Source organism: Sphaerodactylus townsendi, linkage group LG15 (genome assembly GCF_021028975.2).
Source record: "Sphaerodactylus townsendi isolate TG3544 linkage group LG15, MPM_Stown_v2.3, whole genome shotgun sequence".
Taxonomy (NCBI): Eukaryota; Metazoa; Chordata; class Lepidosauria; order Squamata; family Sphaerodactylidae; genus Sphaerodactylus; species Sphaerodactylus townsendi.
Genome location: NC_059439.1, coordinates 3,919,617 through 3,933,131, shown reverse-complemented (window position 1 = coordinate 3,933,131; position 13,515 = coordinate 3,919,617). Strand labels below are relative to the sequence as shown.

At 41.2% G+C, this 13,515-nt stretch overlaps 1 protein-coding gene and 1 pseudogene across 1 annotated transcript in view; one reads left to right on the top strand and one right to left on the bottom strand.

The window, feature by feature from the left end:
• The window catches only part of LOC125444894 (E3 ubiquitin-protein ligase CBL-B-like), a 53,156-nt gene that overhangs the window by 15,477 nt on the left and 24,164 nt on the right, over positions 1 to 13,515 (bottom strand). The window contains 3 exon segments of the mRNA XM_048517648.1: positions 341 to 472; positions 7,929 to 8,016; positions 12,861 to 12,998. Of these exon segments, the coding sequence (XP_048373605.1) occupies positions 341 to 472; positions 7,929 to 8,016; positions 12,861 to 12,998 (358 nt within the window).
• Positions 8,741 to 9,216, top strand: LOC125444645 (annotated as a pseudogene).

The window sequence follows — 13,515 nt, the reverse complement described above, 5'->3', positions numbered from 1 at the left end:
ACACTTTCTCAGCTATCAAGCATGTTTTGATTTGCCCCATGGAGCAACAGTGTTCAGACTATACAGGTTGTAACAGACAACAGCTTCTTATCTGGAACCCTGCTTGAAGCTATCAATAATATGATTAAAAGGAACTGGGCTCTGATCTTCCATTATGAAAAACATATGCCAATATGAAAAATAGAAAACTTACACAATTCAAAGTTCCTAGATTTTATGATGGAACACGTGAATTTTTAAAAAACAATCAATAAAATGAAAGTTTTAATAGAAAACAAGATAACCTAAATTGATTAACTGTGATTGACAGAAGTGAAAAGCTGTATGATAGACATCCTACCTGCCATGCAGTAAGGCAGGAAGTGCACATCAGATGCCCACAAGATTCAATCTTCACATCTTTGTCATTCTCTGCAAAAATTTTACAAAGCTGGAATGTAGAACCCACTTCACAAAACAATTCATACTGTTCCTGAAACAAGAGAATGCAATAGAATAGAGTTGGAAGAGATCCCAAGGGCCATGAAGTTCAACCCCCTGCAATGCAGGAACACACAATCAAAGCACTCCTGATAGATGGCCATGCAGCCTCTCTTTAAAAACTTCCAAAGAAGGAGACTCCACCACACTCTGAGGTAGTGCATTCCACAGTCAAACAGCCCTGATGGTCAGGAAGTTCTTCCTAATGTTTAGGTGGAATCTCTTTTCCTTCTCCTTGAACCCATTACTCCTGGTCCTAGTCTCTGGAGCCGCAGAAAACCAGCTTGCTCCCTCACCAACGTGACATCCCTTCAAATATCTAAACATGGCTATTGTGTCACCTCTTAACCTTCTCTTCACCAAACTAAATATACTCAGCTCCCTAAGTCTTTCATCGTAGGGCATGGATTCCAGACCTTTTACCATTTTGGTTGCCTTCCTCTGGACCTGTTCCAGCGTGTCAATATCCTTCTTGAATTGCAGTGCCCAGGACTGTATACAATATTCCAGGTGAGGTCTAATCAATGCAGAATAGAGTGGTACAATTACATCCCTCGATCTTGACAGTATACTCCTATTGATACAGCCCAAAATTGCATTGGCTTTCTTGGTCGTCACGTCACACTGCTGACTCATGTTAAGTTTGTGGTCTACTAAGACTCCCAGATCTCTTTCACATGTAGTGTGAATCCTATATCTGTGCATTTAATTTTTTCTGCCTAAGTGTAGTATCTTACATTTATCTCTGTTGAAATTCATTTTGTTTTGGTCCAGCTCTAGAATCTGTTCAGATCATTTTGAATTCTGACTCTGTCCTCTGGGGTATTAGCTACCCATCCTAATTTGGCGTCATCTGCAAATTTGATTAGGATGCTGTCTATTCCATCACCTAAGTCGTTGATAAAAATATTGAATAGCACTGGGCCCAGGACAGAACCCTGTGGCATCCCACTAGTCTCTTCTCTCCAGGATGAAGATGAGTAATTAATGAGCACCCTTTGAGTTCAGTCAGTCAACCAATTACAACTCCATCTAATAGTAGCACTGTGTAGTCCACATTTCACCAGCTTACTTCTGAGAATATTATGTCAAAAACTTTACTAAAATCAAGGCATGCTATGTCCACAGCATTCCCTTCATCTACCAAGCTTGTCACTTTATAAAAAAAAGAGATAAGATTAGTTTGGCATGACTTATTTTTCAGAAACCTATGCAGACTTTTCCTTTTCCAATATTTCCTTTTAAGTGCTGGCAGACCGTCTGTCTAATGATTTGCTCCAGAATCTTTGAGGGTATTGATGTCAGGCTAACTGGAAGGTAATTATTAGGGTCCTCCTTTCCCCCTTTTTGAAGATGGGGATAACATTAGCCCTTGTCCAGTCCACTGGGACTTCTGTTCTCCAGGAGTTCTCAAAGATTATAGCAAGTGGTTCTTAGATTACTTCTGCCAGTTCTTTTAATATCCTGGGATGTAGTTCATCAGGCCCTGGAGATCTGAATTCATTTAAAGTAGCCAGGTCCTGCACTACCTCTTTATTTATTTTGTGCGGAATTTCTCCAACTGCATCTTCTGTTTCATTTTCCCCTGGATGAGCACCGTTTCCTTTTTGGGAAAAGACTGAGGCAAAGAAGGGGTTGAATAGTTCTGTCTTTTCTCCATCCCGTTAGCATTTTGCCATCTTCTCCATGCAGTGACTACTCTATAATTTTTCTTCCTTTTGCTACGGACATAACCAAAAAAGCCTTTTTGTTGTTGTTTTTAACCTCTCTGGCAAGCCTCAGCTCATTGTGAGATTCAGCTTTTCTGACTGTCTCCCTACAGATCCTTGTTATTTGTTTGAATTCCTCTTTGGTGATTTCCCTTTTTCCACTTTTTGTACATGTCCTTTCTAAATCTTAGCTCACTTGAAAGTTCTTTAGACAGCCATCCTGGTTTCCTGAGACACCTCCCATTTTTCCTCCTCATTGGAACTGTTTGAAATTGTGCCCTCAAGATCTCACTTTTAAGAAACTCCCAGCCATCATGCACTCCTTTGTCATTTAGTATTTTTGACCACAGGAGATTCCTAAGCTTACTGAAATCTGCTTTCTTAAAATCTAAAATGTGTGTTATTATATCCCCATTCCACTTTATAACAAACTTCAGGAGAACATGATCACTCCCACCTAAGGATCCCACCACTTCCATTCCACTAATCAGGAACATTGTTATTGGTTAGGAGCAGATCTTAAATAGCCGTTCCCCTTGTTGCTTCTTCCATCTTCTGAACCTTGAAAGTGTCTGCAAGGCAAGTGAGAAATTTGTTGGACCTAATTGTCACGGAAGAGTTCGCCTCCCACCAAAAATCTGGATAACTGAAATCTCCCATTACTATTTCTCTTCTTTGTGCAAGTTTGGGCATCTGTTCCAAGAATGCACCATCCATCTCTTCAGACTGGCATGGGGGTCTATAATAGACCCAATGAGATCAGTGTTGTTTCTCTCCCCCTTAATTTTTACCCAGATGCTCTCAACCTGGCTTGCAGGATTTAAGTCATGGACCTGCTCACAGTTGTAATAATCTTTTACTTATAATGCTGCCACTCCTCCTTTCCTATTTGATCTGTTTCTCTGAAATAGGTTATACCCTTCAATTCTTATGTTCCAATCATGAGACTCATCCCGACAGGTTTCAGTGATGCCTATAATATCATATTTGTTTTGCTGTTTTAAGAGTTCGAGTTCATCTTGCTTATTTCCCATGCTCTGTGCGTTTGTGTAGAGACATAGAAGGCCATGGTGCATTTCCTCTGGCTGCTTCTTTAAGGTTTTTTCCCTCTTGCTGTTGGATTCTTGACCTATTTGCTCAGTTCTCCCTGTAACCTTTGGACTATCATCACTATCACTTGAGAACTCCCATATGTTTGAATACTGTCTCCCTCCTCCACATAACTCAGTTTAAAGCTCTTCTGATCAGCTTTGTGTGCCTCCTGGCAAAGATGTTTCTTCCTACATACATGAGGTGCAACCCATTGCTTGCCAGCAGTCCCTCTTCACAAAACCACAGACCATGGTTCCAAGAACACAAATAGTTTATGACAATACCACTTGCGAAGCGGAGGTTATTCACCTCCACTATTTTTCTTTTTCTCCACGGGTCATGTCCTTCAACCAGGAGTAGAGATGAAATGATAACTTCTATATCCAGATCCTTCAGCTTCCTTCCCTTCTGATGTTCCAAAAGCTATGTCTTGCTGTATCATTAGTTCCCAGATGGATCAAAAGGAAGGGGTAATGGTGAGTGGGCTTAACAAGTCTTGTCAGCCTCGCAGTGACATCATGGATTTCTGCCCCAGGGAGACAGCATACCTGTTGTGACATCTTCTCAGGCCTGCAAATCGCTGCTTCTGTTCTCCTCAGCAGGGAGTCCCCAAACATGACTACCGGAAGACAAACCACCTGCGAGGTTTTTCTATGGGCTGAACCTTCTATCGCTTGCACATTCTCTTAGGTCTGGCTCTGTTGCTCCTGTGTCTGATCCTTACCCTCACTGAGAAGGGAAGGAACTTCAAATCGATTTTGTTGCTTTAAGCTTGCAGAATGCTCCCTATTCCCTCTACTTCTTTGTGTCACATTCCTCCAATTGCCCACCTCCACTGTTTGAGAGCTGCTGTCTTCCTCAGAGAGATTCCCGATGTGTTCCTCACCCAGTACGGTCTGTTCCAGTTTGTCGAAGAAATATTCCTTTTTCCTAATGTCTTGAAGGCTAGATACTTGTGCCTCAAGCATCTGGATCTTCTCTTCTAAGAGAACAACCAACTTGCACTTGCTGCAGGTGTAGCTACACACATCCCCTGGCAAAAAAAACCATCCCACAGCTGTTGCAAGCAACTGCAGCAACTCCCTCACGAGCCATATTTAGCAGTTAAGTAGTGCAGAAACAGACCTCAGGGCCTCCTTTCAAAAAGTCCTGAATGAGTTTCTTCTATTCCCCCTCAAATGATTTGTCCTTATTGAGTAAAAGAATTGCATGCATCGCTAGGGTACTGAAGGAATTACAGCATGTGATGCTTTCAGAGAGTGAGCAATAGCAAGCCCTGCCTTTCAGAAGCCTGAGGCAAGCACACAGCCAGAACAAAGAAAACCAAGGAAAAAACCCCACACAAACAAAACCCTTCCTAAGCCCTGAAAGAACAACACACAAGCCCTCAGAAACACACTGTTAAAGATCCGGCTTTGAGAAAAGCCCTCCGAAAAGAAAACCAGAGCTCACCTAGTGCTTTCTGTCCCACTCCTCCTCTCCACTGTTAGTGAAGGAATTACAGCGTGTGCTGTTTTCAGAGAGTGAGAAATAGCAAGCCCTGCCTCTCAGAAGCCTGAAGCAAGCACACGGCCAGAACAAAGAAATCCAAGGAAAAAAACCCACACAAACAAAACCCTTCCTAAGCCCTGAACGAACAAACACACAAGCCCACAGAAAGAACTAACACACAAGCCTACACTGTTAAAGATCTGGCTTTGAGAAAAGTCATCCAAAAAGAAAACCAGAGCTCACCTAGTACTTTCCAAACCACTTCTCCTCTCTACTGCTACTGTTTTCACAAGATGACTAGTTAATATGGAATGTGTTCAGAATAACTGACTTGTTTTTTTAAGCTGTACCCTGTACTATGAAGCGAAGTTTTGAAAACATTTATGTGGTACAAATCAAATATTACACAAGCTGTAAATGTATGAGTATTCAAGAACACTATATGCATTACAAATCCCACGCGGAGAACATCAGCATTCTAAATATTTGCTTTTGTCATCATTTAAATTAAGGTGCTAATTTTAAAAATACATTCTGGGAAACAGCAGGAGGAAAAAGAAGATGTACTTGGAATAAAGATTGCTCTTGCAATCTACTGATGGATATAAATTTTCTTAGAGCTGAGTCTGACTGCCACCAAGAAATCAGTTTGTAGTGTCTTCAATATAAAATCCTGGTCCCCCCCCCACTCCCCAAAAATTTTTTTGCACTTTTTTGCTCTGTTTTAACATCAGGGTTGCCCTTATATTACTGGGACCCGCCGTCCTTCCCTTTTTCTGGTTTGGGGGGAGGGTTTGTTAATAGGCTTCTCGGCGCCTTTATTGTATTACTGCTGTTTTAAAGGGGATTTTACTGTTTATTAGTAATTTAAATTGTTGGAGCCTAGGTAAATTGTTTTTATTGTTTGCTCCTCATTAGTACTGTACTGGATTTTATGTTGTAAACCACCCAGAGCCCCTCGGGGATAGGGCGGTATAGAAAACAAAGCAATAAACAAACAAACAAATAAAAAGTACAGTTCTCTTCTTATGTAACCTAATCTCACAGAAGCCTCAAACTGTTAACAGCAGTAACAATAGATATTTCAACTAAATATATATTAATAAAACTGAACTGATTGTTACTAGTAAGCATGTCAGAATATTTCAAAATAGACAGGGATCAAAAACAAACTGGAGGGAATGAGAAAGACATATTGTGGATCATTACATCCATCATTTATTATAGCTTCTGTATTCTAAATGAAATATCATGATGTAGTATTTGACCTGGAAGACCCATATTCAAATCCCTGTGTGGTAATGGAAACCCGCTGGTTGAACTATTTTAACCTATTTTAACCTAACCTATCTTTCAGTATAACCTGGAATAGCAAAGTAAGATGCTGAAAGCCACTCTGCATCCCCATCTATATATATAAAAAAACCTAACAGTGACTTTGTTAGTCATGCCCTAACGCCAAAACGGCTGGACGGATTTTCACAGGACATCCCTCCCTGTTGCCGGCAGGTAATTGGACCTTTAAATCGCCGAAAGCCCATACCTGAGCCAGGTAAAACGTCTTTTTCCTGGTACATCAGGCCATGAAGCTGCCTCTGTTTAACTGTCACCCTTAGAATGTTCGTGCAGCATGTCTGTGGCCTGAGGGGTTGCTATGCCCTTACAAGGTTCGCGCAGATGGCCAGAGATGAGCATTGAAAACAGTAAATAGGTAATACTGTTAGGTAATACGAGTGGAAGTGAAACACATACACACTTTGCCGTGTGAGACATCAGGTGGGGTTCCCCCCCACACACACATATGCAGGTAATTTTCACTCTCTGTGCCTCACCCACTGCTACCACACAACACACATACTCTCATCCACATCCAGCTCATCCTCACACACCTCACTCTGCCCTCCCTCACATCCAACCACCACTTACCCACTTCCTCACCCATATTCGCCACAGCTCTCTTTTACTAAAAGCGAGCTGGGGTTTGCCTTTTTCTTCTAAGAAAATCCGCGGGGTGGTGGCAAACCAACACTACTGACTCCGCTTCTTTTGCACATGGCCCTTTAAGAACCCAGGGAGCTGGCCTCGATCTGAGCGCCTCACCACCCTGCCTCTGCTGCCTGACTGGGATAGCCTCCTTGCCCCAGTTCTGCCTTACCCAAGCCAGGACTATGCGTGTCAACCAGCCTCATGGACAGCGGGATTCGCACTCTGGACAGTCCCGTTGTGGAATGGAAAGGGTTACCTTATACTAAAAAAAAACAACAACACCATATAACAATGTGAATTGAAAAGGGAAAGAGGGATTCCATTTGACCACCTCAAAAGGCTATGCTGGACATCTGTGTGGGTTGTGGACTGCGATGAGAAGGACAATTGCCACAGCAATGCGTGGCCAGGCCCTGCTAGTTAACAAATAAATTGATAGGACAGAGCGGTGGTTAGAGTGAGCATGGGATTCAAGTACAAATCTCTGCTGAACCAATATAGCTTACTGGGTACACATATGAAAGTCAGAAGTTATCAGCCTCTTACTGCCCTAAGCTTCCTGAGGAAAATGCACAATAAAACATTTTAGTTACTTTGTTCTGTCTGTCAGGAATATAAAACCACTGTTTGTGTTTTAAAATAAGATGACATGCATGCATAAGCAACCCTCGTACTGCAGAATGTTAGTTAGGTCATCAAAAGCTCCAGAAGGGCTGTGCAAAATACAAATGACACCAAAACTGGGCACTTACAACACATATGCCAGAAAGGAGCATACCTTCTCAAACATTATGAAATAGCACTCCAAACCTTACATATGTAGATTTACTACCAATATTACCACATATAGCACCACTTACTCTTCTCCCTTTTCATCCAGGCAGCCAGGTATGTTAAGTGTCAATAAATTATTTCACTTAGCAATTAATGCTTATTTTAAATTAGGGAGTAATAAATTACCGGTATATTAAAACTTTATTTAATACATTAACATTCATAAAGTTTTTAGAGCATGTCCATCCAATACATCAATTTAGTATTTGTCTCTCTTCAGAAATGATCACACTCTCCTCTAAAAGCAGATAGTTTCTCAAATACGGTACCTTACTGAAAGTTTATAATTTGAGTGCATGATCTGCAGTCAAAATGAACTGGTAATATACACCATACCTGTGTAACTTTTATGTGATCACGCGGTGTGGGTTCACATAGTCCTGTCAAATCAGGATTATAACTTCGTCCATCTGGGTACAGATAGCTAGATTGCAAATAAATAACATTTGAAATTTTAGTTGTGTGTCTTGATGCTAAAGTTAATAGATAAATTTCAGTGGATGAGGTAGAAGCAACAGTACAGAAACTCAGTGCTAATACCTTTCAGAAACAATCAAATGAAAATTTATAAAATGCCCACAAAATCACTAGACAACATGAGTGTATCATAATGCTGCTCAAAACTATTATCATCAATCATTTACATACTTTAAAGAAGGGATTCTCTGATATTCAACGTGCGATGGCTTTCCTCTGCTCCAAATATCGAAGCTTCTTTTTTCAATAAATTCTCTCCAATTCCAGTTCTTCCTGACATCAACAACTTCATTGCAAGATCAAAATTTAAGATGTTTTCCATATGTACTATCAAAATACACTCTGCTGCATTTTGGTCTGGATGTTAACGTAACACCTGTTTAAGCTCTATTATGTGTTCACTTTCCTGTTACGGTCAATTAAAGATGCCACATAAAATCATGTTCCTGAACTAGAGACAAACGTACAATTCTCACCATTATCAGTGATCATTACAACCCTGGATCTCTCCCTCTGATTTAATCAGATAATCCAAGCTCCCCACTGCCTCCTACCTCTACATTCAATATGAGACTGCTATTATAGACCCAGAGAAGCAAAGAAGAGCAGGGACAGAAACAAGAGGAAGACTGGGGTTGGGCCTGCTTGGGCTCTTAAGGAGGCAGTGTGATTGAAGGTGCGATGGGGGAAAGGTAGTTGTTTCTCCCACAATATGAACAGATCCCTCATGGTCTGTGACACTGCTGAAGGCCTTGTGGAGAAGATGAGGAAATTCTGCTTCCACAAAGAAATGAACACTGCTGCCATTATCATGAAGATTGACAATGATAAGCAGCTGGTGATCTTGAAAGGAAAACATGAGAGTATTTCTCCTGATGAACTAAAAGACAAGCTTCCCAAGAGGCAACTACAACATTCATTGTTTATAGCTACAAGTACCAGCATGACACCGGGAGAGTATCCTATCCCCTCTGCTTCATCGTCTCCAGTCCTGTCAGTTACAAGATCAAACAACAGATGATGAATGTTCCGAGCAAGAATACATTAGTCCAGATGGCTGAACTGACAAAGGTATCTGAAATTTTAAAAAACCATGGAAGACCTCACTGAAGAGTGGCTCCAAGAGAAGCTGGGCTGCTTCCACTGAAATCTGGATGTGGCTTTCCATCTAGGAGCAAATTACAACCAGATGTGAATCCTAACAACCATCAAAGACTGCACTGTACTTTTTGGTTATTTACTGCCATATGTGGTGTGTGTCTGTGTATTTGTACACAAATATTTTTGTGCATGAAAAGTTTATAGGCACTTTGGGGAAGAAACATATTTTCCTGCATCACCTAAACCTTGCTCCCAGGGTTTTCCTCTCTTTGCAACTGTTCAAAAGGGAAGAACTATTTTCTACAGAAACTTTTTTTTCACTTTTTCCACCCATGTGACTAATGTTCCTACAATAGCTAGATTCAAAATTTTGTAACTGTCTACAGGTATATGGGGGCAGCATTCCCCAAAGCAACATCTCCTGTACAAGCCCCCTAAAACAGGCCTATTGGTGTGAATCCCAGCCATTTTGGTTGGGCTTGTTTAAAAAGTGCTCTGTCTAGAGAGTATTCAGGGTATGGGGAGTAACATTATCTTCTTAGTTACAAATACATAGCTCTTTTAGGTGGGATGGATAGGTGATGCATATGAAAACTTACATTATATGACAATAAAGGTCATGTATTTTATTTGACATATGGAAATGATGTTAACAAATTGATTACTCTTTTAGACTTGGAGGAATTATGTTTCTGGAGAGCTGGATTTTATCCTACCAATTTGCTCCTCTAAGAACTGTGGGCTTCTTTGACAGAGATGTGTTGGTGGAAGCTTTCTTCTGCTGGACCAGAGGTCTGCAACCTGAGGCTCTCCAGATGTTCATGGACTACAATTCCCATCAGCCCCTGCCAGCATGGCCAATTGGCCATGAACATCTGGAGAGCCACAGGTTGCATGACCCCTGTCAGCTGGACGAAGGCACTGCTGGTAGCCTCCCGCAACACTTTAATTCTATAAAGTCCAGTTTCTCCAGGCAAGACTTCTTTGGAATTTCAGCAAGGATCTTTGTTGATCTGGAGCTAAAATCATTCTGTTTTGGGTCACAGCTCTGAACCTGCCTATTTTTGTGTGTTTAGCAGGTAGTATTTTGAGACAGATAGAAACTAACTTGCAAAATAAAATAAAAATCTTAAGGGCTTTACTCGGGTCAATTTGAGGCCATGAAGAGGCTCCTGGAATTATAAAACTGGCATAAAAGCTTTTCCTTTTAAATTTCTCCACTGTTATGCATAATTACAGACACTAAAGAAGTTCATCCTATTTTGGTTTGGAGAACAAGCTCAAGAAGTTGAGAACCACCACCACCACCCTTTCAAAGTGAGGAAGTCCTTACAGCTGTCAGATTCTTCTCAGGTTCAGATGACAAATCCAAACCAAAGCATTCCTGTCCTGCTTCCACACCATCTAACTTTTATGGCCCATCAATGAGCTGGAATGAGGCAAAACGAAACCAGGAAATACATAGTCAACATCTCCATTGTTTTCTTTGCTTTCTCTCCTTACCACAACAGTTCTCAGAATGCATGACAGGCAGAAGAGAACAAAAGAAGGAAAAAAAGAGGGGCAAATGGTTATCTCCACTAATACCATCTCATCTCACCTCCCTGTTGCTCATCAATGAGCCAGATAAGTTGGGGCAGGAGAAAACAAAGGATATCCAGAACCCCAGGACACTCTGAATGATATCCATCGTGTTGGAGATTCTGTGAATTTGGAATTCAGCTCAAGTGAAACAAGCTTTCTGAAGACCTTCAATGAGCTGGGATCAGAGATTATCTTGAATTTCTACTGATAATTCACTTGTGTGGGATATTTGTGTGTTACGTGAAGTCAAATCGCTTCTGACTTTTGGCGATCCTATGAATTAATGACTCCTGTAGAGGAAGAGATAACTTCTCTCTGCATGGGTCAGGACCTTGAGAATACTCACAACTCGGAGACAGAAAATCTTTTAAAATATCTTTTGAAGGTTTTATTGACTACAAAGTCCTTTAATAAACCAAAAATACCGGCAGGCAATCAGTCCACGAAGGGCCAGCAATTAAAAACCAAGTCATAAAACACATCCTTGGAAATACAGATGTTAACTCATAAGCAAGCACTAAATCTTATAAAACCTCTAAGCGCCAAACAGCATAGTTGCAACTAACAGCTACAAGGGGGGAAAAGGAGGTTGAGGTTAAGCCAGCCTGAATAGGCAGTTATAGAAAACATTACCCCTCAGGCGATCTATATCACCCATTAACACAAGCAGGTAGTATGACTCATGATCCTTGTTGGATGCTAAACATTCCATTGTTAAGGAAACCTCATGCAGCTGGTCTGTGACCCTCAATGTGAAAATTCAACAAATGCTACGTTCAGCAAAGGATAAGAGGGGTCCTCTAGCTACTGCAGGAGTCTACCGCATACCATGTAGCTGTGGACAAGTCTACATAGGAACCACCAAACGCAGCGCTCAGACACGAATTAAAGAACACAAAAGGCACTGCAGACAATTTCAGCCAGAAAAGTCAGCAATAGCAGAACACTTGATAAACCAGCCTGGACACAGAATATTATTTGAAAACACAGACATTCTGGACCACTCTGACAACCACTACGTCAGACTACACAGAGAAGCCATTGAAATTCACAAGCACATGGACAATTTCAACAGGAAGGAAGAAACCATGAAAATGAACAGAATTTGGCTGCCAGTGTTGAAAAACTCTAGAATCAAGACAGTGACTGATCAGCTCCACAGAAACACAGGACAACTATAGACTATAGCACTCAAAGGGAACAAAAACCAGGATACTTCTATTCAGATATTGACCCTGCTAGCTTCATTGTTACTCTCATGCTACAGACTTCTCTGTGACTCACATGCCAGGCTACTCTATTCAGATGGCCTCACCTTTTCACCTCACAGTACATATACTCCACTTGCTTTCCATTCCTACCATCAGATCCTCTGAAGATGCCAGCCACAGATGCAGGCGAAACATCAGGAGAGAATGCTGCTAGAACACGACCATACAGCCCGGAAACCACACAGCACCCCTTCAATTAACTGTTGTTTAGTGCCAAGTGGGAAGCAAGAGAAGAAAAAAACTAAGACAGGCAATTATTTAGAGTTCTGCTGCACCAGAACTCACAATGCTCACAGCTTTGACGGAGCTAATAATGGCAATTCCTCCACAACTCCCAATATATCCTATTGTTAACAGCCTTGCTCATGGCTTACAAAATGAAAGCTGTGGCTTCCTTGATTAATCTATTTCATGTGGGATATTTGTTAGTTGCCAATTTGGAAAGCTGCACTGATTCTCATATGCCTACAAACACTGGAAGTAAGCAGACCCATGGTTTTCACCTTCTATATAAAAACCAAATTATAATTATTCAAAGAACCATTGATGACAAGTGAAACAGGCATTCATTGCAACTATACTCTTAGGGCCCATCCGCACATGCAGAATAATGCACTTTCAATCCACTTTCACAATTGTTTGCATATGGATTTTGCTATTTCACACAGTAAAATCCAACTGCAAAGTGCATTGAAAGTGAATTGAAAGTACATTATTCTGCAGATGCAGAAGGGGCCTTAGACAGGCATATTGTCAGGATACAGATAAAGGATGAAACACTGCTGTTAGAGACAGCCAGTGCTGAAGTGAAAATCAAGGAAATATTTATACTTACAGTCCTTTCCGGCTGCCATCAATCAAAGCTTTAAATAAAGGCTTGTTGTCAAGTATGGTCTGTAAAATATTTCCATCACCAGTGACATATCCAATGACCCATTGTCCCAGTTGAGTGCAACTTAATCTGAAAATGTAGCTGTTTGACAGAAATGAAATTAAAAGGCACTTGGTTACGGCAGGGGAAAAAACATACTAGAGGACTATATGCAGAGGTGTAACAACAGCTTGGATAAGAACATAAGAACATAAGAACAAGCCAGCTGGATCAGACCAGAGTCTATCTAGTCCAGCTCTCTGCTACTCGCAGTGGCCCACTCTCTGCTACTCGCAGTGGCCTTTGGGATCTCACATGCAGGATGTGAAAGCAATGGCCTTCTGCGGCTGTTGCTCCCGAGCACCTGGTCTGTTAAGGCATTTGCAATCTCAGATCAAAGAGGATCAAGATTGGTAGCCATAAATTGACTTCTCCTCCATAAATCTGTCCAAGCCCTTTTTAAAGCTATCCAGGTTAGTGGCAATCACCACCTCCTGTGGCAGCATATTCCAATCACACGTTGCGTGAAGAAGTATTTCCTTTTATTAGTCCTAATTCTTCCCCCCAGCATTTTCAATGAATGCCCCCTGGTTCTAGTATTGTGAGAAAGAGAGAAAAA